This window comes from Crinia signifera, chromosome 5 (genome assembly GCF_055691185.1).
Source record: "Crinia signifera chromosome 5, ASM5569118v1, whole genome shotgun sequence".
In the NCBI taxonomy this organism is placed as follows: domain Eukaryota; kingdom Metazoa; phylum Chordata; class Amphibia; order Anura; family Myobatrachidae; genus Crinia; species Crinia signifera.
This window is the reverse complement of record NC_139221.1, coordinates 40,360,711-40,388,683: the sequence shown is the minus strand read 5'-3', so window position 1 is coordinate 40,388,683 and position 27,973 is coordinate 40,360,711. Positions and strand designations below refer to the sequence as shown.

Genomic DNA, 27,973 nt, shown 5'->3' with positions numbered 1-27,973 from the left:
TATTGTTTCACATGTCATTCTGTCCGAATAGAAGATGTTTGACGATATAATTCATAGCTCGGATGAGGCAAGAAAAAGTGTCGTGACCATCGCAAATATACATCACCATTAAAATATTGTTTATATGCGTGTGTGTGTGTGTGTGTGTGTGTGTGTGTATGGATTCACAGATAGATGCGAGATAGACAGAAGGTAATAGAGGATTGCATGCACCAGTATATAAAACTAAATTAAGGATATAGATAGATAGATAGATAGATAGATAGATAGATAGATAGATAGATAGATAGATAGATAGATAGATAGATAGCAGAACAGAAGGTAATATAAGATTGCATGCACCAGTATATAAAACTAAATTAAGGAGATAGATAGATAGATAGATAGATAGATAGATAGATAGATAGATAGATAGATAGATAGATAGATAGATAGATGATAAATAGATAGATAGATATGCATTGCAAACAGAAGGTAATAGAGGATTGCATACACCAGAATATGAAACTAAGATGAGGCTACAGATAGATATAGATAGATGATAGATAGATAGATAGATAGATAGATAGATAGATAGATAGATAGATAGATAGATAGATAGATAGATGATAAATAGATAGATAGATAGATAGATAGATAGATAGATAGATAGATAGATAGAGAGATATGCATTGCAAACAGAAGGTAATAGATTAGTGCATACACCAGTATATGAAACTAAGATGAGGCTACAGATAGAGATAGATAGATAGATAGATAGATAGATAGATAGATAGATAGATAGATAGATAGATAGATAGATAGATAGATGTCTGCATTTGTTCTGTATTCTACCTCCTCTGCCTGACAAGGCGACAGATCCCTCCCAGCATGCAATCCTTACCAGGCATCCTGCAGAGCTGCACACAGCCTCCCCTAACTGGAGTTCTCCTTCCTCGCCTCTCGGTGTCTGGTAGCCGGCTGTGTGGGGCTAGGGGGTGCTCCTGCTCAGGAATGGATGCCTGGCCATGCGGGCTGGCTGCTGTGGCTGGAGGCAGGATGCTAGACAGATGGAGAGCTGACACTCCGTATAGCACTTGGAGCAGAATTGATGACAGGAGCACATGTGGCCTTGAACCCAGCCCTGTCTCTCCAGGCAGAACAATGACAAGGGATGTGTGCACAAATTAGCACAAGCCCAGGTCTCTCCTGCTGACTCGTCTCCCTCTATCTTAGCCATTCATGTTCCACATACAAGGCAGGGGGACAGGACAGTCTGCTCACAATTCAATGATTCAGCTCTTTACCCAGGAAAATCAATTAACCCTTCTCCTTATTATCTCTGACTTAAAGCCCAGATCGCTGTGGCCCCCTTATTCCATCACAGACACAATTGCACGGATCACCCATGGTAAACACGCTCTTTTGTCTGGCTGCAGGAATCACACAATAAACTGTTTTTGTTTTTTTTTTAAATTATTATTATTTTTTTTTAAATATACCGATTCATCCCACTGAACAAAAGTGTCCGGTGCCTTTCCTTTGTTATCCCTGGAAGTATGTGTACAACACGCTCCGAAGAGGGGCACTTATTCCGCCACAGCGGTCCTAAGCTCCCCTGGGAACTGCGGATTGATAGTCTCCAAACATTTGCAGCTTCCACTATTTTACCTTTTCCATGCGGATCCATAGGAGGCGAAAACAAAGTATCTCCTGCAAAGCTATTTTCAAAGCTTAACAATCATGTCCTCCTGATTCTGAATTTCGCACACCCTTATGTTTATCCTTCCAGTGAATAACGCAAAGCTCACTGGGTTCAATGCTCTCTTCACTAATAAGCTTTAATGGACACCATGATACATAAAGCTGCATGCTTTTGTTAGGCTGCTTTATGTAAGGCTGGCTATTTTCCTCTCAGCAGTGCCTCTTTAGTCCTTTGTATAAGATCCTTACCTCATAGGAGAAACATACGCCTGACAAGCATGTCTTATGTAGCACGCTCAGGTTTGTACAGAATGCCGAGCCCCAGGAAAATAGCTGCTGTTTAAAACTCTCTCTTTGAACATAACCCTTGGTAAACCCTCTTGGTGTCTGTGAAGTAGAGCTCTGCAGTACAGGAACAGCACACGCCGCCTCGCTTTAAAGTACCTTTGCTAGTGTATGTTTCAGTCAAGGAGAGATGAAGTAATTATTGTATTCCAGATCTTCAGGAAGTCTCATTCCAGCAAAGCACAAGTATCATAAGCTTCTCCTTGGCTACCGCGTAACTCGTTCTGTCCTCTACATGCCAGCAACGTTCTGTCCTCTACATGCCGACAGCGTTCTGTCCTCTACATGCCGGCAGCGTTCTGTCCTCTACATGCCGGCAGCGTTCTGTCCTCTACATGGCAGCAACGTTCTGTCCTCTACATGCCAGCAACGTTCTGTCCTCTATATGCCGACAGCCTTCTGTCCTCTACATGCCAGCAGCGTTCTGTCCTCTACATGCCAGCAACGTTCTGTCCTCTACATGCCGACAGCGTTCTGTCCTCTACATGCCGACAGCGTTCTGTCCTCTACATGCCGGCAGCGTTCTGTCCTCTACATGCCAGCAGCGTTCTGTCCTCTACATGGCAGCAACGTTCTGTCCTCTACATGCCAGCAGTGTTCTGTCCTCTACATGTCGGCAGCGTTCTGTCCTCTACATGCCAGCAGCGTTCTGTCCTCTACATGCCGGCAGAGTTCTGTCCTCTACATGTCAGTAGCGTTCTGTCCTCTACATGCCAGCAGCGTTTTGTCCTCTACATGCCAGCAGCTTTCTGTCCTCTACATGCCCGCAGAGTTCTGTCCTCTACATGCCAGCAGCATTCTGTCATCTACACTCCAAAATTGTTCAGTCCTGTACACTCCAGCAGCGTTCAGTCCCCTACACTCTAGCAGGCTTCAATCCCCTACACTCTAGCAGCCTTCAGTTGTCTACACTCTAGCAGCCTTCAGTCGCCTAGACTCTGGCAGCCTTCAGTCACCTACACTCTAGCAGTCTTCAGTCACCATATACTCTATCAGCCTTCAGTCCCCTACACTATAACAGCCTTCAGTTCCCCACACTCTATTAGTCTTCAGTCACCCTACAGTCTAGCAGCCTTCAGTAACCTACACTTTAGCAACCTTCGGTCGCCTACACTCTAGAAGCCTTCAGTTACCTACACTTTAGCAGCCATCAGTCCCCTACTGTCTAGCAGCCTTCAACCCCCTACACTCTAGAAGCCTTCAGCCCCCCTACCCTCTAGCATTGTCCATTCCCCTACACTCTAACAGTGTTCAGTCCACTACATTTTAGCAGTGTTAAGTCCTCCACACTCTTTAACAGTGATTGGTCCTCTACATTCTTACAGCAATTGGTCATCCACAATCTAGCAGCAATTGGTCATCTTCCCATCTCTCAAGTCACATACAATTGTGAATTTCCAATGCAACCCTGCCATGATTCAGTACTGTCAAATAACGAGTGTATGTATAAACTGTGACAAACTTGCCCCCAACCATCTTCATTCCCCATTTAAAGGCGTAGAAACATCTCTGCAGAAATACGAAGAAACTGCTAACACAGCACCGATTTCACAGGCTCACACAGCACCCACCTCAAAAGCTCACACAGCACCCACCTCACAGGCTCACACAGCATCCACCTCACAGGCTCACACAGCGACCAACTCACAGGCTCACACAGCACCTACCTCACAGGCTCACACAGCGCCCACCTCACAGGCTCACACAGCACCCAATTCACAAGCTCATACAGCACCCGGCTCGCACAGCACCCAACTCACAAGCTCATACAGCACCCACCTCACAAGCTCATACAGTACACACCTCACAGGCTCACACAGCACCCACCTCAAAAGCTCACACAGCACCCACCTCAAAAGCTCACACAACACCCACCTCACAGGCTCACACAGCACCCACCTCACAGGCTCACACAGCACCCACCTCACAGGCTCACACAACACCCACTTCACAGGCTCACACAGCACCCACCTCACAGGCTCACACAGCGCCCACCTTACAGGCTCACACAGTACCCACCTCACAGGCTCACAAAGCGCCCACCTCACAGGCGCACACAGCGCCCACCTCACAGGCTCACACAGTACCCACCTCGCAGACTCACAAAGCACCCATTTCACACAGCACCCGCCTCACCAACACAACATCACAGGCTCACACAGGCAAATGAAATAAAGCAATAAAACGCTACTCATACAACCTGCAATAGAATCAGCCAAAAACAAATACTTCACTTGTCAACAGGCAGCTTCCCATAACCAGCTAACCATGTTGGTGCCAGGCTAGGAAAGAGAGGGTTCTTTTACTTTACTACCAAAAAAAAAAAACATTCAAACACTATTACAATTTGCAGCCACCTCAGCCAAGCACTGCTGCTTTTGCTGCCAACCATGTTATCAGGTTTGCCTGCTTTTAACCCTGTCTATACTGGAAGTGATGTCACATTTGCTGTAAACAGGCTTGGGCTGCCTATGGTACAATACCAGCTGCACATTTCCAGCCAACTAGTAAGAGTCACCTTAAAATAATCGGGATGAATTAAAAACAAAAAAAATGCGCACCTTTCCCCCTTTTAAAATTCACCTCGCATGTACTAGGTGATTAGGCATCCTTTACTTTGGCTTTTAACGTCGTTATCTGACTGGAGTAATTGGTACTTTAAATTGATCCACGTCAACGCGAGCAGGATCCCTGGAGATTGTCACCTTGAAGTTGGTTGTAGAAACAGGGTTTGACAGGATGCCTGAGCATCTGAGAATACTTTAGCTTATTTTCCGTCAGCAGCCAGCTGCAAGCCTACTTTTTTCTCTTCCTCATTATTTAATAGTTGCAGACTTCAACCTTTTTGGCAGCTCTCCCCGAACACATATTCCTTGATATGTGTTTCTCTCTTTTTTTTTTTTCAACACAGCTACAATAACAATGTGCATCATTTAAAAAATTTATTTATAGCAAAGGCGTTAAGAGGCGTAGATAATAATCAGGATGGATGGGAGATTTTTAGTTAAGGCAAAACACAATGGGTAATATAACTGCGTAAATGGAAGGTGCCAAGAGAGTTTTTGATATACATCTTAAGAGCATCATTATGAACCCATTTGCTACAGTACAATTTCTTTCCCAGGCACCAGCCAAGTGCTAAGCTATTACCAATATACATATTCCACCGGGCAGGGCTGCTAAAAGTGAAGATCAGGACTTACCAGCATGGTCTAAGAAGCTATAAAAATGCATCTGGAAGGCAGGCAGGACAGCCGTGGACGAGTGTCAATGCGGATCTGGTGCCTGTGTCTTGGCTCCTGCTAACTTCTACTTATAAGCTCCTCTGATGTGATGCATGGTGAATTCATGACTCACACAGTGGGTATTAAGTGAGTTCATTCAAAAGGAGCTGACACCTGATTGATCCTAATTGAAAGCAATACACCAGGCCAAATACACACCCCTACCCCATCTGCTCTTGCCTGCCACCAGCTATTCAACCCAAGAGAATTAATAGTTTCAGATATTCTAAACCACCAAATAAAGGAGCTCGTCTAAGCCGAGCCGCATTAACAGGCCCGAGAAAGGTTTCAAATGGCAGATTTTACTCCTTGTTGGCTTTAACAAAGCTGAAAAGGGTTTTCTTTTTTCCCCCTTTTGGCTCTGTGTTTGCAAGACTTGATAAACTGAATGAAGAGGCAGCACTCAATGATCAACCAAGGAGCATTGATGAAGGCTAAATAGACCCTCTGCCTAAGGAAGTCTTCATGAGTTAGGGATGAACCAGCTTGGAGGGGCGGACTTGCTAATGCCCGCATTCTCCCCCATGTTAACTCTCAGATCAGTGGCTACAAATTGTGGCTGGCACATTAGAAAGTGATCTCTGCTGAGCGTGTAGAGTCATTTCAATGGCAGGGCTTTCACATTCAAATCTGGGGCAGGTTTCCTTCAGTCTCTCAGATTTTACACCTAGCTTCAGGCTATTAGGGGTTTGCTAAAGTGTCCCACTGATTGGGCGAACCCACCTGATGGGGCGGCTGTGTAGGCAGCTTGGTAAAGGTGACCATAGACTTATACGATACGCACCCTTTTCCGCATGATTTTGACCCATCGGGCCAATAAATCATGTGAAAAGCTCCATATCGTCTGTGTTTTACCTACAGATCCGATGTCCCTATTTGCTGGATCTTATGGCAGTCAGTGGCATCAATGATACATCATATGCAAAAGGAGGTCATATGGCTTGGGCACCCTGCGGGTAGTAGGTGGGGCATCGTATGCGGTCAGTGTTAAGGGTGGCTCCAGAAGGGGGTGGGCAGTACTGTTAAAAATTTAAATAGAGGAGACACACCAACTACCACCATCTGCCATTCCAAACTGACTCACTGGCAGTGGGTGCTTTTCCCCTATTTTAATTTTAAACTGTGCTTCTGCCCCTCCTCTGGAGCAACCACTGGTCAATATCCTTCCAACTGTGGACCCACTTCTATGATAAATGAAGTATGCATTGGTGTACCATATGAAGACCGTAATATAAGTATACTAACTATATTCATGTACAATAATAAGTATACTAACTATATTCAAGTCCAATAATAATATAAGTATACTAACCATATTCATGTACAATAATAAGTATACTAACTATATTCAAGTCCAATAATAATATAAGTATACTAACTATATTCAAGTCCAATAATAATATAAGTATACTAACTACTGTATATTCATGTACAATAATAAGTATACTAACTATATTCAAGTCCAATAATAATATAAGTATACTAACTATATTCACGTACAATAATAAGTATACTAACTATATTCAAGTCCAATAATAATATAAGTATACTAACTATATTCATATACAATAATAAGTATACTAACTATATTCAAGTCCAATAATAATATAAGTATACTAACTATATTCATGTACAATAATAAGTATACTAACTTTATTCAACTCCAATAATAATATAAGTATACTAACTATATTCACGTACAATAATAAGTATACTAACTATATTCAAGTCCAATAATAATATAAGTATACTAACTATATTCATGTACAATAATAAGTATACTAACTATATTCAGGTCCAATAATAATATAAGTATACTAACTATATTCAAGTCCAATAATAATATAAGTATACTAACTATATTCATATACAATAATAAGTATACTAACTATATTCAAATCCAATATATTCAGTCATTTAATTCAAGTATTAAATGACTGAAAATTCTAAATCATTTTTAGCTCTGTAGTAACTTTACCACTGTTTATACTTAACGGAGATATATTTAGTATTAAAGGTACAAAAGGCAAATATTTGACAGCCATAGTGCTTGTCATTCCTGTTCCTATACACACATGTGGTCTTCTAGCTAATATACATAAGCTTCCATCTTGCAATGTCAGTAATGTATAAATGATCCATCAGCTGAATGAACAGGTGGCTTCGCTGAGAATCCTGATGAACTGCAAACAGTCTATGCAATAAAACAGAATTCTTTATTCACCCTCCCCACTCAAGGCTGCCTGTATTAACTGAACAGACTGTGCTGCACGCAGACTGGTGTAGACTGATTCTTGCAGGCGAAATGGATGGCACTATTTAAATCCAACTAAATTCATTGCACAAGGCCTCTTAACGTTTTATTGAAAAGCCATTGTTTTAATGTCAGCCACTCTTAGTTGTGACTGATGGTGACTTAGTTTTGTTAAAAAGAGATGGTGATTTCACATGCTCCAGTGATCCTGGCCTCCTCTCATCGTCAGGGACAAAAACCGGCAGCTCTGTACAATGCTGGCTGCCATCTGGCCAGCTTCCCCTCAGTGCCCACCCCACACCCCACTGCAGGCACCCTTGCAGGAGCTCGGAGCTGTGCTGAGCTATTCATAATGCACTCACTTCACATTTTCTGCTTGTACCCTTGTTACTGTGAATGGTGTCATGATGATGGTGACGATTATTTATTAATAATAAGACAATAAGAAAGGATTTCAAATATCATTCACGGAGGAAGAGAAATAAAAATAGCCCTCTGGTAATAGCAGGGTGTTGGATCAGGAGTACAGAAAGCGTCATTAGACATTATGGTTATATAGAACACAGAGCAATACAGTAAAATCTACATTGTGGGCAATTGGCATCTATAGATAAAAGGCTACGGGCCAGATGCACTAAGCTTCAAAAGTGATAAGATGGAGAGTGATAAACAGCCAGCCAATCAGCTCCTACCTACCAAGTCACAGACTGTGTTTGAAAAATGTCAGGCAGGTGATTGGTTGTTTATCACTCTCCATTTTATCACTTTTGAAGCTTACTTAGTGCACCTGGCCCTCAATCTCGACACCGCTGAGGTGAAGTACCACCAGTTACCACTAGAGGCCACTCGATGGACCAAATTACTCCTTAACAGAAAGTGAAAGCAAAATGATCTGTTTCAAACTTGCTGAATATGGAGAGAGGGAGCTGTGAAGACAGAGATTGGAGGTAGGAGCAGATAGGGACTAAGCCGTTCTTTTGACAGGCTTTTAATTAGCGACTTGGATCGCTATGGGTACTGTAGGCCATAGTTGATGCACACAACAAGTACTGACACAGTTTTGTGCAAGGAGTCCGAATATAATTGTGTACCACACATCGCTACACACTAGGGGGATGGATGTCGCATGTCCATGGAAGTATTAGTACTTAGGGCCTGATTCGCAGGAGGACACAGAAGCCGCTGAAGCTGGGTGGGCACCACTAGGGTGACCAACTCATCCCTTTAATCCGGGACACATATTAATTACACAGGTCTGTGGCTGGCTTTCACCTGGTTTTAAACTGCCACACCTCAAGACTCCATTTCACCTGGTTTTAAACTGCCACAGAACCTGTGTAATTAATATGTGTCCCGGATTAAAGGGATGAGTTGGTCACCCTAGTCACCACTCACGGCTTGCAAATGCCGTTACAAAGCTCTCCAATGTGCACATCTCTTCATACGAAAGTGCAAGGACTGGGACAGCCACCGTCAGCGTCCGTACATGAAGTAATGCTAAAAAGTGCAACAGAATCGATACTTGTACCATGGCCTCTTACTTAACCCACAGTTGCACAAATATTGCTCTACTACGCCTGGCATCGGAAGTTGAAGTTGAAGATGGGATGTTGCTCAAAAGCAACCAATCAGATTCTGTCTGTTATCTTCTAGAAGGTGCTCTAATCTCAATCCCATCTCAGTAAATGTACCCCTTAATTTGGACCTGTCACATTGGGGGTAGAGGTCATTTAATAATAACAGAATTGTAACCTTCTTCTTGTCACAGTGCAAAATAACCCGACTGGCACGCTAATAAGTCACTGGCAAATGCTCTATCTCTCCAACGCCATACTCTCTGCGCCGTACCTTAGTGCTCCACATTCTTGTACACCTGCGCTACACATATCAGTGGACAAGCGGAGCTCCACACTATACAATAATTAACATACTAGCAACTGGTGGACATGTGCTACATGGGTGGACAGATCATGTTGAGTATGTGATCGTCGAGCACACTTCCGCCGCTCTACCGCTGGCGTCTAACCCGCCGCTCTACCGCTGGTGTCTAACCCGCCTCTCTACCGCTGGCGTCTAACCCGCCGCTCTACCGCTGGCGTCTAACCCGCCACTCTACAGCTGGCGTCTAACCCACCGCTCTACCGCTGGCGTCTAACCCGCCTCTCTACCGCTGGCCTCTAGCTTCCTTTCCTGTCGATCTTAACACGGTCGACTATCTTTAGACGTCTAACTAGACGGGTTCCGCTAAGGGTGGTTGACCATAACATGGTTGATCAAGCCAGCGTTATACCATAACCCTGCCATATATGGAGAGGGAACATTATTATACTTTTACTACCTAGTTAGTTAAAGGAACAATAACCCAATAGTGACCTCCATAAGGTGCCATATTGGCCATTCCGGTTCATAGGCGAAGGAAAAAACAAATCAGGAGAAATTATCGACGTAGATACTTTAGAGCAGGCATGTCCAAACTTTGGCCCTCCAGCTGTTGTGAAACTACAAGTCCCATCATGCCTTGCCACAGTTTTGCTATTAGTGAATGCTAAAACTGTGGCAAGGCATGCTGGGAAGTGTAGTTTCACCACAGCTGGAGGGCCGCAGTTTGGACATGCCTGCTTTAGAGCTTTTGCCACATTCCAACTTGCATATTCTATTTCCAACAATTCTCTACAGTAGGTCCATTATGTTTTCAGATATGTTTTTATCCCTCTTTATGGAAAGCTAGAAAATATGCCTAAAAGTCCCGCGTAAAGGTAAAAGTGCCACCATCAAGCCAAGAAGTAGAAATTCAGGTACAATCAATATATACATTCTAAATAAGTACTAATTAATCATGCTTCTGCTGTATATCACAGATGTGGAAGATATTATACAACCCACCACAATGTCTCCAATAATGACATATATCTCAGTCTGCCTCCCACCCAACCCCAGCATCTACACCATAGTTACCTACCCTCCTGCATTCTGCAGGAGACTCCCGGAACTAGCAGCAATCTCCTTCTCTCCCTCATTAGTCTATCAATCTCCCTCATGTCACCTAGCCCACATTACACTCTTACAGTTTTGGGGCAAAAAGGAATGAGGGACCGATACATTTACATTGAATCATCAGCACCATTTCCCAGCACTTAACCAAGTATAGTATCTCTTACTAACTGCTTTGGGGCTCCTCTACATTTGGATACAAGTCATTTTACAAGATTCCTCTCAGATGTAGCAGTACACACCCACGCTTCTAGGTGCCACGTTCACAGTGTATTTTCACAATATCTCCATATATGGAACTAGACACGCCCTTTGGGTGGAGAATGACACGCCCCCTCAATGGGGTGCTGTGCAAAATTCTACTACCAACGATAATCTCCCTGAAACTAGTTTTCAAAAGTAGGCAAGTATGATCTACACCAGTATGGCAAATCATGTGACCAGGGACATAGACAAATACAGCACCTGCTGCTGAATTCAGTGAGCAGGTTGGTGCTTACACCCTATCTCTTCCTCACTTGTCATCTTACTGCACACTCACTGCTGACTTTATGAATTTAATTGGAATGTGTGGAATGCTGTGGACTGTAATTGCAAGAAGTTTGCTTTAAAGATCCACCAGGTGGCACAAATGAGCAACTATTTGCATCCCAATGAACAACCAAGAGGTTTGATTAGTCACAAAGCTACAATGTGATATACAATGAATGAGGAGGGGTGGCCAATCTATTAATTACCTTACCTGACTTTATGTTAAAGTCTAGAAATCTGCCTTAGGTGAGTTGCTGTTTCTGATGCTCCATTATTAGAGAGATTTTTTTCTTAATGCAATGTTACTGATCCCATGTGGGATAAAGACGAGGGAGATTGTGCAATTATTTATGACAATGATTGTATCCATAAAGTGTGGCACATCTGTGATAGCACAGGATTCTATCTACAGTATATAATAGATGTAGTGCCTTAGCAAAGTACATTCAAGCGGTGTATATGTATCTTATCTATCGGTATCCAATTTAGCCCCAAGCCTACAATATAATGTTGATCAGTAATACCCCGTTCTCACTGCCGCAAAAACCCGGGTTTTTGCCAGGGCAAACAGTAATTTCCCGTGTCCTGTCTCAGTGTGAACTGGTGTAAGTGAAATTCCTGGGTGTAATGCCCTGAAAATTACACACAGGTTTTTTGCAGGGTTATTCCTGGGTAATACACGGGTGTATGTCAGTGTGAACAGGCTAGACCCGGGTTTTTCTCACAAGATGCAAAAAAGCAAGCTCATTGCATTGCTCAAAGCTGCTTTTTCAACAGCCAATCAAAGCTGCTCTTAGATTCAACACACTTGTTGGCAGGCAGACCAGGGGAAGCAGTGTAAATGGAGCAGACACGGGAATTTCCCAGGTCTAAGGTGCAGTATGAATGGGGTCTGTAGAGCTGAGATGCTCTGTGCCCTGCCAGCAAAAACCCGGGTTTTTGCAGGGGTGGCAATGAGAATGTGGTATTAGTTACGGCAACTGGACTAATAAGAGATTCTGCAGCAGCTGGGTGTGAGCTGTCCATGGTCTGGGGTGACCTACCATGTAATCAGCCTTTCTAGTAAGTGCTCTTGTTTTGTAATTTATTGGCTGTAGCTGGGTACGCACTGGGAGAATCCCAGCACTGCCAATATCGGCGGTGCTGCAGGAAAATCACATAGCGCATGCACACTTTTGGGTCAGTGGCGTCATCGGGACTACATCCAATGCAGTTGCTGACGATATTATCAGATTGAGATGCATTTACAGACGAAGGGAAGGGTCGTTAAAGATGGGAAGCAGTGTGCGTCATTTACGATATTAAGCATACACACTGACCGATGTTCGCCATATATCGTAAGTGATATCGGTGTCATGCATATTGGTTTTTTTCCAAAATATGTTTTATTGATCCTCTCATAATACAAATAATGGAAGATGAAACGTGGAATTATATAATGAGGATCAATCCACAATTTTCTAATTTTCCAAAAAAAAAAACGTACATACAAAGAAAAACATAAGTTGCCGAAGGCTATCGATAGAATAAAAACTTCTAGAAAATAAAAAATAAAAAAAGTAAAAGAACATTAAACAAAAAAACAGTAACGTTCAGACATCTAAACAGTCCGTTCCTAGTTCCAAGCCATCAACCCATCCATGGACCGATCCAGCCGCCCAGCAAGAAGCACAAGGGAGAGAGGAAAAAAAGGATATGGACAGAGGAGAAGGGAGAGGGACGCGTGTGATTGCTAAATGGTGACAGGGACCTTGTTCTGAAGCAGCTGTAGGTTATGTCATGAATATTGTTAATGATATAACGTCCAGTGTGTACCCAGCTTAACACTGGGAATGTGCAGTATAGGTAACGGTAGATGCAACCCTTGCTAGAGCCAGTACATATAGCAGTATGTATAGCCAATATCCCATATAATACATAGAATCATCCAGCCTGGGCTGCAGTGGGGCAGATGCCAGGAGCTGTATCTGTCAGCACTGAGAGGGGACAGGGGGAAAGCCCGTCCCAGTGCACACAATGGGCTGAGTGAATGAAAGGAACCCCGGCAGAGCACAGGATGCAGCCCGGTTACACACACCCTGTGCAGGCATGCTCTGCTCGGCGGGTGATTGTAAGAAGGAAGCGTGCAGGACTCTGACCCCGGGGCCCGGCTCCAGGGGTCTGCCTATCATCTTCCGCACAGCCCCGGCCCGGGAAAGCAGGCTGATGGAGTCTCACACGTGTGTCATTGCACACACGCATCGTGTTGTGACGTAGCAGCAATTGCAACACACGCACATATGTAAGTGTATGGTATTAGACTTATTGCTAGAATTTTTGTGAAATTGTGTTGTACAATACATAAATACATACATGCATGCATGCATGCATACATACATACATACATGCATACATACATACATACTGTACACACACATGCATAAATACATACATGCATGCATTGCATACATACATACATACATACATACATACTGTACACACACACACACACACACACACATGCATACATACATACATACATACATGCATGCACATATACATAAATACATACATGCATGCATGCATACATACATACATACATACATACATACTGTACACACACATGCATAAATACATACATGCATGCATTGCATACATACATACATACATACATACTGTACACACACACACACACACACACACATGCATACATACATACATACATACATACATACATACATGCATGCACATATATATATATATATATATATATATATATATATATATATACATACATACATACATGCTGTACACACACACATGCATAAATACATACATGCATGCACATATACATACATACATACATACATACATACATGCTGTACACACACATGCATACATACATACATACATACATACATGCACACACACACATATACATACATACATGCATACATACATGCACACACACACACACACACATATATACATACATACATGCATACATACATGCACACATACTCGAAAAAAGCTACACATATTGTAGGTGATATATAAATAACTAATCATGATTATGATAATAATATCCAAATTGTGAAACAATAACCAATTTTAGTGCCATGATAAACACACAAACATACACACACACACACACACACACACACTCTATCTCACCATCTGATGTCAGTCACATGTACTCGATTAGCTCTGTTAAGAAGGGGTTAAACACGTTCCCTCAGGGTGCACATATAAAAGTCAGCATTATGCAGATCCGCCGTACACTTCCAATCAGTGGGGTTGTTTTCCAGTGTGGCTGGATGGTTATATGAAATGGGTTTAGTGTAGGCAACCATATGGCTGCAGATGATCAGAGACAGCCTTGTTTATGAGCTGTAATTCCCCACAGAGAGCCGTGCTGTTTCAGCAGTACACTGGGAAATGTGCAGGGCAGGCTGGTCCTGAGCTGTGTGATCTGGGCTAGTCACACACTGATACTGTAGCGTCCTATAGATGACGCAGAATAAACGCGCGCTGGTAATATTCAGATCGTCGCAGTTATATGGCTGCTTCTTAATACTATTTCCCTGTATGGCATATCTGCGTCGCTTCAAAATACATTTCTCAATGTTCTATTTAGAAATGTGTGTTAGGAGGATGGCACGGAGAGCAGAATTACCCATGGTTGCTTACCCTCCCGGATTGGCCGGGAGGGTCCCGGAAATTGGGTCCCCCTCCCAGCCTCCTAGAAATGTGGGCAAACCTCCCAGTTTTCCACGTGCACACCCACTCACCCTCGTCCAGATGTTTGAATACCGTGATTCACGGCTTTCCGGGAGGGGTGGGGCTAAAATGATATTTTAGCCTCACCCCCTTGATGGCGCCAATATCATTTTTCAAACACAGTCTGTGACATGGCAGGCGGGAGCTGATTGGCTGGTTGTTTATCACTCTCCATTTTATCACTTTTGAAGCTTAGTGCATCTGGCACATAGTTAGTATGAGATCCATAATCTCACAATAATATTTGAACTGGATATTCGTGACCAGGGAAATCAAACCAATATGAGCCTGCAATAGTTGAAATAGTCTAAACCACAATACATCAAGATTTAAGGTGAAAAGCTCTGTCAGGCATGTCCAAACTATGGACATCCAGCTGTTGTGAAACTACACATCCCAGCATGACTTTCCATAGTTTCAGCAAGCCGTAATAGCAAAACTGTTGCAAAGCATGAGGGAATTGTAGTTTCACAACAGCTGGAGGGCCATAGTTTGGACATACCTGCTGTAAAACCAGGGTTGCCTACCCTCCCGGAATGGCCGAGAGGGTCCCAAAAATCGGGTCCCCCTCCCGGCCTCCTGGTTTCTGGGGGACCCCCATTCCCCCACCCCCTGTTCCCGGCTATCTCACCCCTGACCACAGCGTTTAAATAACCGGATTGGCTGATCTCCGATGAGGGGGCGGGGCTAAAGTGGCTTCTCCCGGAGAGGAGATTTAAAAAGTCGGCAACCCTGGGTAAAACGTATACATCATAGAAAAAATTGCACCAAGCAAGGCCAGCGTACAGCTCATCGTGGATTCTATCATTTTGCCAGTGCCGATCCATGAGATATATATATATATACAGTGGTCGAAGTGGGGCGGTATACGGGGGTATGGCATACCCCCACTTTAATCTGAAGATAAAAAAAAAAGTTTTTTTCCCCCCTCAGGATGCTCTCTGATCACTCAGCAGCACATATTGTGCTTTTGTAATACCCCTGTACAACGGGGCAGTCTGGCAGGGGACGTTGATGGACAGGGGGGTATCCGAAGGTGTGCACTATATTCACTCTTTACTTTTCCATACCCCCACTTCAAAATTTCCATACCCCCACTTCAAAATTTACACTTCGACCACTGTATATATATATATATATATACATATATATATATATATATATATGTGTATATATATATATATATATATATACCGTACACTAGCCTTCCAGTTCCTGCATCGCTTTTATTCCCAGCAAGACAGCCGCATGATTTGTGAATTGTAAACTGACTAATAGTTTGTACATGTATTCATTTTCAATTTAATTTCATCCTAATCTTTCACAGTAATACAAAAATCCATTCCCTTTACATCTCAGAGATCATTGAATATAAGATGGTCGTGAACAGTCAGCAACCAAGGGAGAGCGAAGAAAAAAAAAACACAAAGGCAATCCTGCTTGTCTGTGTTCAACACAAAGGACATTAAATGAAAACAACTGGCAAACAGCCAAATTCCTATAGAGGCAAAGAGATTCAAATAAATTGATTTCACGCATCATACTGACCCGGGATCAGCCAGCGCAGTTACATTATTCTCAGAGCGCTGTGTGGGGGCACAGCGCATTAATGCTGCCGGGGACCACTACTCCATCCCAGGGAAAAGAGATAAATCAGATGGACTCTCTGAATGGAACATTTGCATCAGGAAATTCAGACAAAACTCTAGTATCGGCACTAAAATACTGGAGGACGATGAGTTATTATTATTGTTGGTATTATTATTAATGATGATGATAACAATAATAATATTGTCCTTATTACTGCAATCATACTGACCCCTCTGCTTTAAGATTTTGGTTGCAATGTATAAATCCTAGTAGAGGGGTAACATGGAGAGAGAAAACTTAGGAACCAATCAGGTCCTGTGACTTTTAAGAACAGCCGTTAAACTGACAGTTAGGGGCTGATTGGTTGGTACTTTATCTCTCACCTTTTTATAAATCTCAGTGACTTAGTACAGCTACCCCAAAGAGATAAAGTATCAGCCAATCATCTCATTTAATTTTACAGGATGTGCTTCATTAATGACAGTTAGGGGCATTGGTTGGTACATTATCTCCCTAACATTTGATAAATATACCCCCTAATTACCGTAGCACCCTTGGAAATTAATACATCAGTTACTTGTCAACATGGACTTCAAAGTGTCCTTAGTATAAGCTCTGTCGTTTTAATTGGCCATTGATACATGGGCCCTTATTCAGATCTGATCGCAGTACAAATTTGTTCTCAAAATGGACAAAACCATGTGCACTGCAGGTGGGGCAGATGTAACATGTGCAGATAGAGTTACATTTGGGTGGGCAATGTTGAAACTGAAATCTAAATTGCAGTGTAAAAATAATGCAGCCAGTATTTACCCTGCACAGAAACAAAGTAACTTCCCCAAAGCTAACTCTCTCTATACATGTTACATCTGCCCCACCTGCAGTGCACATGGTTTTGCCCATTTTGAGAACAAATTTGAACTGCGATCAGATCTGAATAAGGGCCATGGTACGATCCTATAGATCTGCACTAAGAGAACAATTTACAAGTTTCCAGAGATCCAGCCATTCCTTGTATAGCGCTCAGCTGGTGGACACCATCTGGCATCATTGGACCCCATTACTGTGGTTGGAACAGTCCACCACAGAGCAATAGAGGTCATTGGGGGTCATCCTCCAAACACTAATGTTCCAATCGATTTAAATTGGATTATTGTCAAGCAAGGGATTCCTTGTCACCTTCCAATATCGGCTGAGTTGATGGCTATTACCACAAATACTGCAGCGGGTTTGGCCATTGTATTCCTCCCTGGTAATCAGAATTAAGCTATTGCTTGCTGAACGCCGGTATCAAGGCAATATCCGCAGAGTTTGAAAGAGACAATAAACACTTTGAACGCAGAAAACATTGTAATAATATAACAATCTGTTTGAATCTTCAGTTACATTTAAACAACTCCTAAATAACAATCAATATATATAATAGTATTGACCGGAATGATGGATTCGACGCTGCAGACTGTCATTAGCAGGCGCTATAAATCAACGAAATCTGATTAAGAAGGAATAGGCTGCTTATGTAATTGTATCTTTTGTTTATAGGTTTCTTTATACTTCCCAGGACCTATTTATTGGCAAAATTAGTCATGTATACATTTATAAAACCATTTACTGAATTTAAAAAAATAATACTGACTTGAGATTTTAAGATGCTAAAAATACAGGTATGTATAACTAAAAGCAAATTGAGGATCCTGTGTCCAGCAGGACTAAAGAAAAACTCTTCAATTCACATTTACAACTGTTTTTTTTTTGTTTTTTTAAACACACACACAAGTATACCTATACGTTAAAAGTATTTGTTAGCAAACTATCAAATCAATTCACCAAATCACTACCTGTGGCTACATAATAAATCCACCGCTACTTGTATCATCCCATGTTCACCAAAGTGGAAGCAGCCAGTGTGTGGGAGGGGTCAATACTCAACCAATCAATTCACTAGACTGTTTCCTTATTATTTAATAGGCTGATTAGTGACTGCTTTCACTAACTACACGGTTATTGTAATCAGTTTGCATTCTTACTAGGTCAGTCCCCAATGTAGCTCTGCGCACTTACTGCTAAATATATGTAAAATGCAACTTACACCAATTTTAATTTGCCATATTGAGGCCTATTCAGAATAGTTGTGTCTAAACCCACTTCTGTTTCCTGAGGAGAAAGTGAGGTGAGGGACGGAAGTAGTTAGATGCCCTCACAGCGCGTTTTTGAAGTAATCTGTATTTACGTAGGTGTAGGTTCCTTTTTTTTTTTTTACATCAGCTGGATTGTACTCTCGTGGGTTCGCTTCGCTCGATGCGCTTCGGGCACAGATTTATATTCCCCCTCCAGGTATACGTGGACCCAGTACATGATGGGAAAAGTCAAGAGACAGAAGTGGATCTAGCTGCAAACTGTTTCCGAATCGGAGGCATATGCATTTCTGCACAGCTGCAACAATAGCCAATTATAATGCAAGATTTGGCTTGTGTATGCCAGACATTCATTAGTATCTGGCCACACACCCACTACAGGCAGGGTGCAAAATGTATCCGTAGTTGGTGTCCCTTGTCCATCTGCACACTGTGGAAGATAGCTTACACACCCGTGGAACATCGATCCCACTCCCACTACACAGAACAGTTCCGTACATCCACAATGTTGCCACCTAGTTACTTCCCAGAAACGCCCCTTTCATGGTCGGATCAATAAGTCCGCACTTGTGATCTCCGTCCGTGTCAGAAGCCTAATCCGGAAAGTGCACAATATCTGATTTGGTTTTTTTTACAGCAAATGTACAGTATTGTGTGCTCTGTTACATTCATCCCTTCTGAACCAGACTCACTGTGCGCAATCCAATCAGATTGCAAGAAAAATTCATTCAGATATTTTTTTTTTACATATTAGAATTTTGAACATATATATTAGTAGAATGTGAAAATAACATTCCTATATAATGTAATAAATGTAGGAGGCATTCATCAGAACACGTGTGGCAACGTAGTCATAGGAGGATTAGCAAATCTGTAATATGAAACCACTTTGGGAGTAATAGGTTATGTTATCTAATCAATTAGTCCTTCACTATATACAGGTGCCATTCTACTGCATTTTTATATATATGTCCTCGAATGATGGCTTATCCCAAAAAAGACATTATAAGGGTGAGATAATATATGACAGTGGGGCAGATGTATTCAGCCTTAACAAGAGATAAATGCAAAGGTGATAGAGAGATTAACGTCCAGCCAATCAGCTCCTTACTGACTTTTTTCAAACATAGCCTGTAACATGGCAGCTAGGATGTGATTGGCTGGACGTTTATCTCTTTATCACCCTTGCATTTATCTCTTGTTTAGGCTTAATGCATCTGCCCCAGAGTCGGTATTGTCCATGATCAGTATACTTAAGTGTTGTCTCTAATACGCATCCAATTCCACTCAACTACAGCACGGATGGTGTAATGGTTAGCATTACTGCCTTACAGCGCTGAGGTCATGGGTTTGATTCCCACCATGGCCCTAACTGTGCAGAGTTTGTATATTCTCCCGATGCTTGCGTGGGTTTCCTCCGGGTACACCAGTCTCCCACAATCCAAAAATATACTGGTAGGTTAATTGGCTCCCTACAAATTGACCCTAGAATGTCTGTGTGTTCATGAACATGTGGTAGGGAATATAGGGGGTTATTTTGGTTCACTCTTTCTGACAACTTCCTTCTTAGATGGACAAAACTATGTGCACTGCAGGTGGGGCAGATGTGAAATGTGCAGAGAGAATTCGATTTGGATGAGTTACTTTGTTTCTGTGCAGGGAAAATACTGGCTGCTTTATTTTTACACTGCACTATAGATCTCATTTGAAGTAAAACCCCACCCAAATCTAATTCTCTCTGCACAAGTAACATTTACCCCCTGCAGTGCACATGGTTTTGTCCATCTAAGAAGGAATTTGTCAGAAAGAGTGAACCAAAATAACCCCCCATAGTCCCTGGGGCAGGGGCGTGATGTGGATGTTCAAATATCCTCTGTAAAGTGCTGCAGTAAATAAATTTATACAGGCTAATGGGGCATTTTCTAAGTGATTTCACTAGATTGCTTAGAAAATGCCCCTATATCACTCCGTGTGTAGGGGCCATGGCAATAGTGAGGCACGGCCTCACCAGAAAGCACTGGCCCTGACAGATCACTAAGCAACATCTCCCCATGTGTAGGCCCCTTTATGTTAGATTGACGTTGTTGTAATGAGATACGTAAATCATTGTTAGTGACCTGATGTATCACTGATAGGCACTGGATTATATTTCACAGCAGGTATAATTGGGGCTTATGCCTCACTGTTAAGGGCCAATGAGGTGGTAGTAGATTGCTAAACCCAGGGATTTTCTTACAACTCCAGATTCTCCGTACAATTGTACCTATTGCTTGTTTTGTGGATAAGAATGAACAACCAATCTAAGGGGCAGATTTAAATATAAGTTATATTCTTGTTATCTCTCATTATAACCATTACACGGTGATCCAGCCAATCAGCTCGTGTTTGAAAAATGACAGTTAGAAGGTGATTGGTTTAGAGCTTTTTACTGTAACTAGTCTTATATATAATATTGGATAGTGATGATATTGAAACATACATAACTGAATGCCACTGAATATCTTATTAATTACTGCTGGCACCTTAGTGTTTGCTATTAGAAGCACAAAAACTGTGGGAGATTAATCTAATGAGCGCTGTGACCCTGTTGACCACCGAATCCTTGAACTTTCACAAGTTCTGCGACTTATCACCAGTGAACCCGTATTAATGCCAGTTACCAGTTACTTTAATGGGCATTAGTAAGGCTATCGGGTGAAAAAAGGTAGTACAATTGTATAGCCCCTGATGTTAAAGCCCCTTCCCCTTTTCACCCGAGTTAATTTACTGTGGATAACTGAATTCCAATCCTAGTGTTGTGCTTTAATAAACAATATTGTTATTAATTATTATGAATGAACATAACCAAGCAAGACTTCCAATTAGGCAATCTGTCCATTGACTTTCAGTTGCTTAATGTTGATGACATTCTGGTTTCATTTTCAAATTGGCCAATAACCGAACACTTGTGAGCTGAGGCCTTATCCTAAATGTTCCACATCCTATATTGGTTTGATCTGGGAGAATAAATAGGTTGATGATTCATCTCACTGACATGCATGTGAAGTCATTAGTGGACCATCACTTGTTATTGAATTGAGTGATGCCATTTTTATCGCAATCTAATCGAGATGGACAGTAAATGTTGAATGAATTGAACAATCCAATGTTATCTGTATTTTTAACAAAGTACTATGGGGTCTGAATATGCTCCAAACATGGGAGGTTACTCTGGTTGGTGCGGAACTTTCCGAATTCTTTCGAAGCTGACCGAACGCCACACTGTGCGTACATTGTAAGAACAAACGCCCACAGGTCCACCGCATTCAGGTGGACTCACTCTCTAAGAAGAGGGTGTGTTTTCGGACAACATCCAAACCGTGCGTGTGCGGTGGCCACACAAAGAATCTGCATGGTCTTACAGCGTCAGAACGGACGGGAACCTGGCCGTACGCACCGATGCGGTGAATTTCAGCAAAACTCACGACTATTATCTGAACTCATACATCTGCCACATGACACACTTATGCAATTAGGCAACCTCATAAAAAAGGGTTTGTTTTTAATTGTAATAAATTTCTGACCATTGCTTGCAGTGTAAATGTGGGTAAAATAGCAAACATGCAGTGGTGTTTTAGCTTATATTTGTGTATTTAGTAATGCTCCATTTAGGCAGCAATGCTTCCAATTGAAGCAATGAAAAGAGTGTAATTAATGACAAATGAGTAGAGGAGTGGATTGTATTGTGTTCAGCTGACAGTGCTTCAGGTGCGGGCGTACTAATTGGGCGAACCGAATGCCTAGCACATGAACAAGTGATCTCCGCAAAGTGAAACTTGCTTATGAAGTCCGCATATTTCATGCGTGTTGGTTCGTTTGCAGTCAGTGTGCTGTCCGAATGCACGCCTACCACAGTTAGTGCACTCCCTCGTGTACGCCCATATTTACGCCAAGTTTTTCCCACTTTGAAACCACGCCCTTGTGTAAGTCCGAATGATGCCCATATTACGCCCATATTTCCAGAGTCAATTCGATGGACATTTCTGTACGGTATGAGTGAGAACGAGTACGGAGACCATGCGTGGCACATGCGCATAGCGTTGCCTACGCATGCGCAGACGGCTAAAAAGCGCCCTCCGAAAGAATTCGGAAAGGACCGCACCAACCAGAATAAGGCCCATGGTGTGACTGGGCCCAAAATTCTTTCTGTGACCATGGACACCAGAACTTACCCTTTGGACAGATCTTATACAGTATATTGGTAAGTTAAATTATTTGCATAAATCTATTTTTTTTTACCAGTTTGGTAAATTAGAGACATATTTCTATTTTAAATGTTTAGATTTTTTTCTGTTACTTTAATAACTTCCTTGTAAAACATAAAAATATGTGTTTTTCCTACTAGTAGAATTTTTTTTTATTTTTTTTATTTATTGATTCCTTTTTTAATCATGCAAACCTATAGGGAATACATTTCGCTAAATCTTCTAAAAAAGGGAAAATGGGGATGTTGCCCATATCAGATTCTGTCTATTATTTTCTTAAGGTTCAATAGAGAAATGATATCTAGAATTTGAGTGGTTGCTATGGGCAACAGCCCCACATTTCATTTTTTAGAAGATTTAGTATATTTACCCCCAAGTGGTTATTCATATATTTAACAGGGGGTATGGGTCATAAGGTCAACTGTATGAAGGTCGACATACGTTTGGTCGACCACTGAAGGCCGACATGGCTTAGGTCGACATAATTAGGTCAAAAGTTCGACAGTCAAAATGTCGACGTGAATTTTTCACTTTTTTTGTCCCGAATGTCAACATGGTTGACACGGACACCGTCAATGTGTACCGGGCACTATTATATTCTCCCACCACGCTGTAGGAGATGGTAGAGTATGAAATACCGCCTGTCGGCTATGAACCTGTGAAAAAATTGTGTTGACCTTTTCACTTCGACCTTTCCATTGTCGACCTAATGCTTTTATCGACCTTCCGACCCTGTTGACCTTCAGTGGTCAACTGTCATAGTGTGTCGACCTAACTTAATACCAACATCCGTTCACATGGGTATGCTGTTTCTGCTACAAACATATGTTCAAGTTGTCATGTCCCTTTACAAAGCCCCGGTTGTTTCCTCTTTACCTTCTACCAAAAGTGTCATGTGATAGACCAGTGAACCGTAACCCATCCACAACTTATGTCATAAGCAATCTATAAGTTTCAAAGACGACAGTAAAAAGATTAAAAAACACCAAAAAATACAAAAAAAAAAAATCCCAACATTTCGCATTGCTATGGAAATTGTGAGAAACATACCTTCCCAAACAAATATTACTTTTTCTCAATGGTATGAAGTAATGAGCAACACATGTCAAACCCCAAATCCGTGCAGTAGTTGGGTCTGCAACTAATATAAAATACAGAGTGAACCCTGCCTTATAAAGGATTCGTGTTACAGCAATATAATGTGAAAGCCAGATGTAGACAGAGCGCCTTAATCACAGATGGGAATGTAATCGCTGGAACCCAATTTTTTTTTTTATCAATCTTAACCATATGCGAAATGTATTTCTTTTTCAAAAGAATGCAATAATTTGAGGTTTCTGTTTAATTCCAGTCCACTTTCGTATTTTGTGGTTCTTTCATCTCCCCCCCCCCCCCTCCCGCCCCTTTCCCCGTTTCCCCCTCCATACAACACCACTTCCATTCTCCACTCTGCAAGCGCCGGACAAACTTCAGCTGCAATGAGGAAAAGTTTTAAGTACTTTTGGCAAATCATTTTGATATCTCTTTATTTTTCAAAATGTAACAGGATGCAAACAGTATGACTATATGCATCGACCACATAAGAAATCAATTGCCGTTATCCATTACAGAATTCCTTCATGTTCCAAACATATTTCCCATGGCGCGCGGCCAACATTTGGTACTAATTTATCCAGATATGCTTATATCAAATTAGCACTTTAATACGACTATCCTGTTTTTCTAGGCCCCTTTTTAAGAAAAGTAAACGGTATCAGTAACATTTTTAAGCGGTGAAAACGTAATGGTTTTCTTAACTTAAAATAATGACCGTGTCTTTATAAAAGATATGTTTTTAAACTATGTTCTGTTGGCTATTTTTGTTAATGAAAATGTATTTGCTTCCTAAAGATGCTTTATTCATAACTTATTAAAAGCCCGTCAAAATCGCGGCTACTCTTTTCATTTTGAGCTGTGACAGTTTTTACTTTCACTGTGACAGTTTTTAGCCCATAAACTCGGTCCATATCTGCTCCTACCTGCAATCTCTGTAATCAAACAATGGGAAATGACAGTGGAATACTTGGACTTCGAAAAATGTTTGGACTTGAAGTGGTCCTAGTGAAATGGGCTGGATAGGAGCCATCGGGGCTTACTTCTGCAAATGCATGGGGCAAACATATATTTAGTGCTAAGTCTTAAACTATTTAATGAAAAGAAATCGCAAAACAACCCCTCCCCCCCCCTCCCAAACAAACACAACGAGAAACAGGCAGACTAGATGGACTCTTTCCAGTCGCCAAATTCTGTTTATGTTACTGAGTGTAATTTCTCCCAGATGTACAAAACCATGAGATAACTTGGAGAGAATGTCAGTTTAGCTAAATATAGCAATAATCAGTAGGTAGACCTACAACAAGCAAACACTAAACTATACTATTATAAAGTCCGGCTGTCTCATCAGCTAGGACTCCTGGCTCTCTATTTGATAGCCAAGCAGTGATCCTAGGCGGTTATATTCTCTGTGCATGTAGCATTATACAGGTCATATGGTAGTAATAAGGAGCTGAGAGCGGTGCTTGCAGCCTCTCATGAATGCACCAACACACACACACACGCACACGCATAGAGACACAATAGATTAACCAGCTGCACAGTCTTTCAGGCGGAGAGTCCAGGTGAAGTCAGTGATCTGCAGGTGGCTTCCATCCTCTCTGCGGCTGAAAGTCACTAATTAACGTCATCTTTGGCACATGAAGATTTAGGATTTGTGTTTCCAAAATAAACATGAAATGGAAACTATGATGACTGCGCTTTTTTTAGTGCCGACGAATAAAAGAATGGGTGTGAATGGGCCAATTAAGAGGTTCTCCACTGTAGGACAAGCCTTCCCTGACTCCCTGGCAACTGCGCCATCCCATGAAACCGTTAGATAAGACTTAACACTATGCAGTACTTGGGCTCATCGCAGAACAAAGGGACAATTATTGTCCTAGAAGCATTTGGATTTGATTCTTGGATCTGAGCTGCTGCACGACATTGGACCTTATTCTGGTTGACTCGCACAGCTGCGAATTAAAAGTACTGCCATCTGCCCCTCGCACGGGGACAAAGTCCTTCTGGTCCCTGTGCAAGCGCTCGCAAATCTAAAACACCTCTTTGGTGTCTTAGATCTGCGAGTGCCTGTAGGGGAAATAGACAGGTCGCTGACATCCACTGGCGTCAGGTGCCCGCCCCACACACCCGCGTCACCAGCACATCTGCATGGGAATGGCCAACGTTTTCATGGGAACACCCATGAAACATGCACAAGCGGGTATTTACGCTTGTGCAGACCCCGGCAACAAATGGTATTGTCAAGGTACACACTTGTCTTGCCGTTCGTTGCGGCGAGGGAGGGCTGGGAGATGGACGGGGGCGGTGAAGGCGAACATCGCAGCTTACCGTGCCAACCTGAATTAGGACCATGGTGTGCATTACATCTTCACTGTGATACCTCAACTGCACATGCTCAAAACATTGCTCCTGCTACATTTTCCCAAAGATATTGATGGCGGCAGAAGTAATACAGTGTAGTAGTCTATGGGTGCCGGGTGAGTGGTGTGGGCAAAGCGCTGTCAGATTACTTGATTTGCCAATCCTTTATAGACAGTAATAGCAACAGCTACTTAGATGACCACAACTACAGAAACAGTGGTATTGTATAATTTTGTCATACACAGGGCCAGATGCACTAAGCTTCAAAAGTGATAAAATGGAGAGTGATAAACAGCCAGCCAATCAGCTCCTACCTGTCATTTTTCAAACACAGTCATGTGACATGACAGGTAGGAGCTGATTGGCTGGCTGTTTATCACTCCATTTTATCACTTTTGAAGCTGAGTGCATCTGGCGCCAAGACACGACATGCATTGGTAGCAAACTCTGCAATTGCTGTCTGCCAATACGATGACAACCATAGGACAGTGATCCTAGAAATGATCCTAGAACAGATTCACAAACAGTATATGTGTCATCATTGTCATACCATAACAGATTATGTATTAAGTCTAGTAAACTAATAAAGTGGAAGGTGATAATGCACCAGACAATCAGCTGTGTTTGAAAAAAATGACAGTTAGAATTTGATTGGCTAGTGCATTATCTCCTTCCACTTTATCATGTACCAGGTTTAACCCTTGGAGTGCCAAGTTTTGCTGTGAGAGATACTCAAAATATCCGATAAAAATTGGCCATAGTGTCTGTGTGAGTATGTGAGATTTATTCTAACTAGGACAAGCAGATATATTGCCCATAACAACCAATCAGATTCTAGCTAGCCTTTTTCCAGTACATTTTACATATTGATAGCTGGGATCTGATTGGTTGCTCTGGGCAACACCTCAGAGACTGATGTCAATGATTGTACAGCCTCTGTACAGCACTGTGTAAAATGATGAGCATAATACATGATAATCAGGGCAGTAGAGAGTCTGGGCGACGCCTAATCACAGGGGCGTAGCCATGCACCCATATATTAAAATACAGAAAAAATAGTACTTTTAGCACCTCCCTGGCCACAATTCAGCCCAGTACACTGCAGTGTTTGCTATGTTAAAGAGAAGAGCTGCTGCTGCAGCTCCTGCTTCCAGGTAATGGGTGGAGGACCAGGGCCAGTGGCGTAACAATAGCCCCGCAGACCCCGCGATGGTGAGGGAGCGCTGAGTAAGTGAGGATGCGGGAGGTCTGCGGGGCTATAGCTGCGCTGCACTGCTGCCGGGACCTGCCTTACCCCGCACCCCTGCCCTGCTTGCCGCCGCCCTGCTGAGACCCGCAGAACTACTTGTCTCTGCCGGTCCCAGCACTCCTAGTGGCTTCTGCTATGCCTCTTAATGAAAAATTACCTTCACAAAATGTCTGCTGCCTTACAGCAGACACCTTAATAACGGTCTGCTTTTGGGGGCAGCCATTTTGTGAAGGGCATTTTTCATTAGGAGCCAGTCCAGGAGGAGCACCGGGGCCGCAGACACATAGATCTGCATGTCCCGGCCACAGACCCGGCGGCAGTGGCAAGCGGAGGGGTAAGGCAGGGCTGGGGGTAGGCTGCCTGCCGAAATTCTGGGTGAGGGGGACTGCCTGTCTGCCTGACGAAATTCCAAGGGATGAGGAGGGCTTCGGCGAAATTCCGGCAGAGGGGGT

The 27,973-nt window shown here is 42.5% G+C and overlaps 1 protein-coding gene across 5 annotated transcripts in view; it reads right to left on the bottom strand.

The window, feature by feature from the left end:
• The window catches only part of RUNX1T1 (RUNX1 partner transcriptional co-repressor 1), a 119,789-nt gene that overhangs the window by 77,040 nt on the left and 14,776 nt on the right, over positions 1-27,973 (bottom strand). Inside the window, exon 1 of one of the 5 annotated variants that reach the window (XM_083187067.1) lies at positions 5,232-5,312. The exons of 1 other annotated variant lie outside the window; for it this stretch is intronic. In XM_083187067.1, the coding sequence (XP_083043193.1) occupies positions 5,232-5,262 (31 nt within the window). In that variant the 5' untranslated portion in view covers positions 5,263-5,312. Of the gene's footprint in view, positions 1-883; positions 1,902-1,932; positions 2,094-2,127; positions 3,236-5,231; positions 5,313-27,973 lie in introns of those variants that run through there. 3 more of the 5 variants (XM_083187070.1, XM_083187072.1, XM_083187069.1) reach the window with 3 other exon arrangements.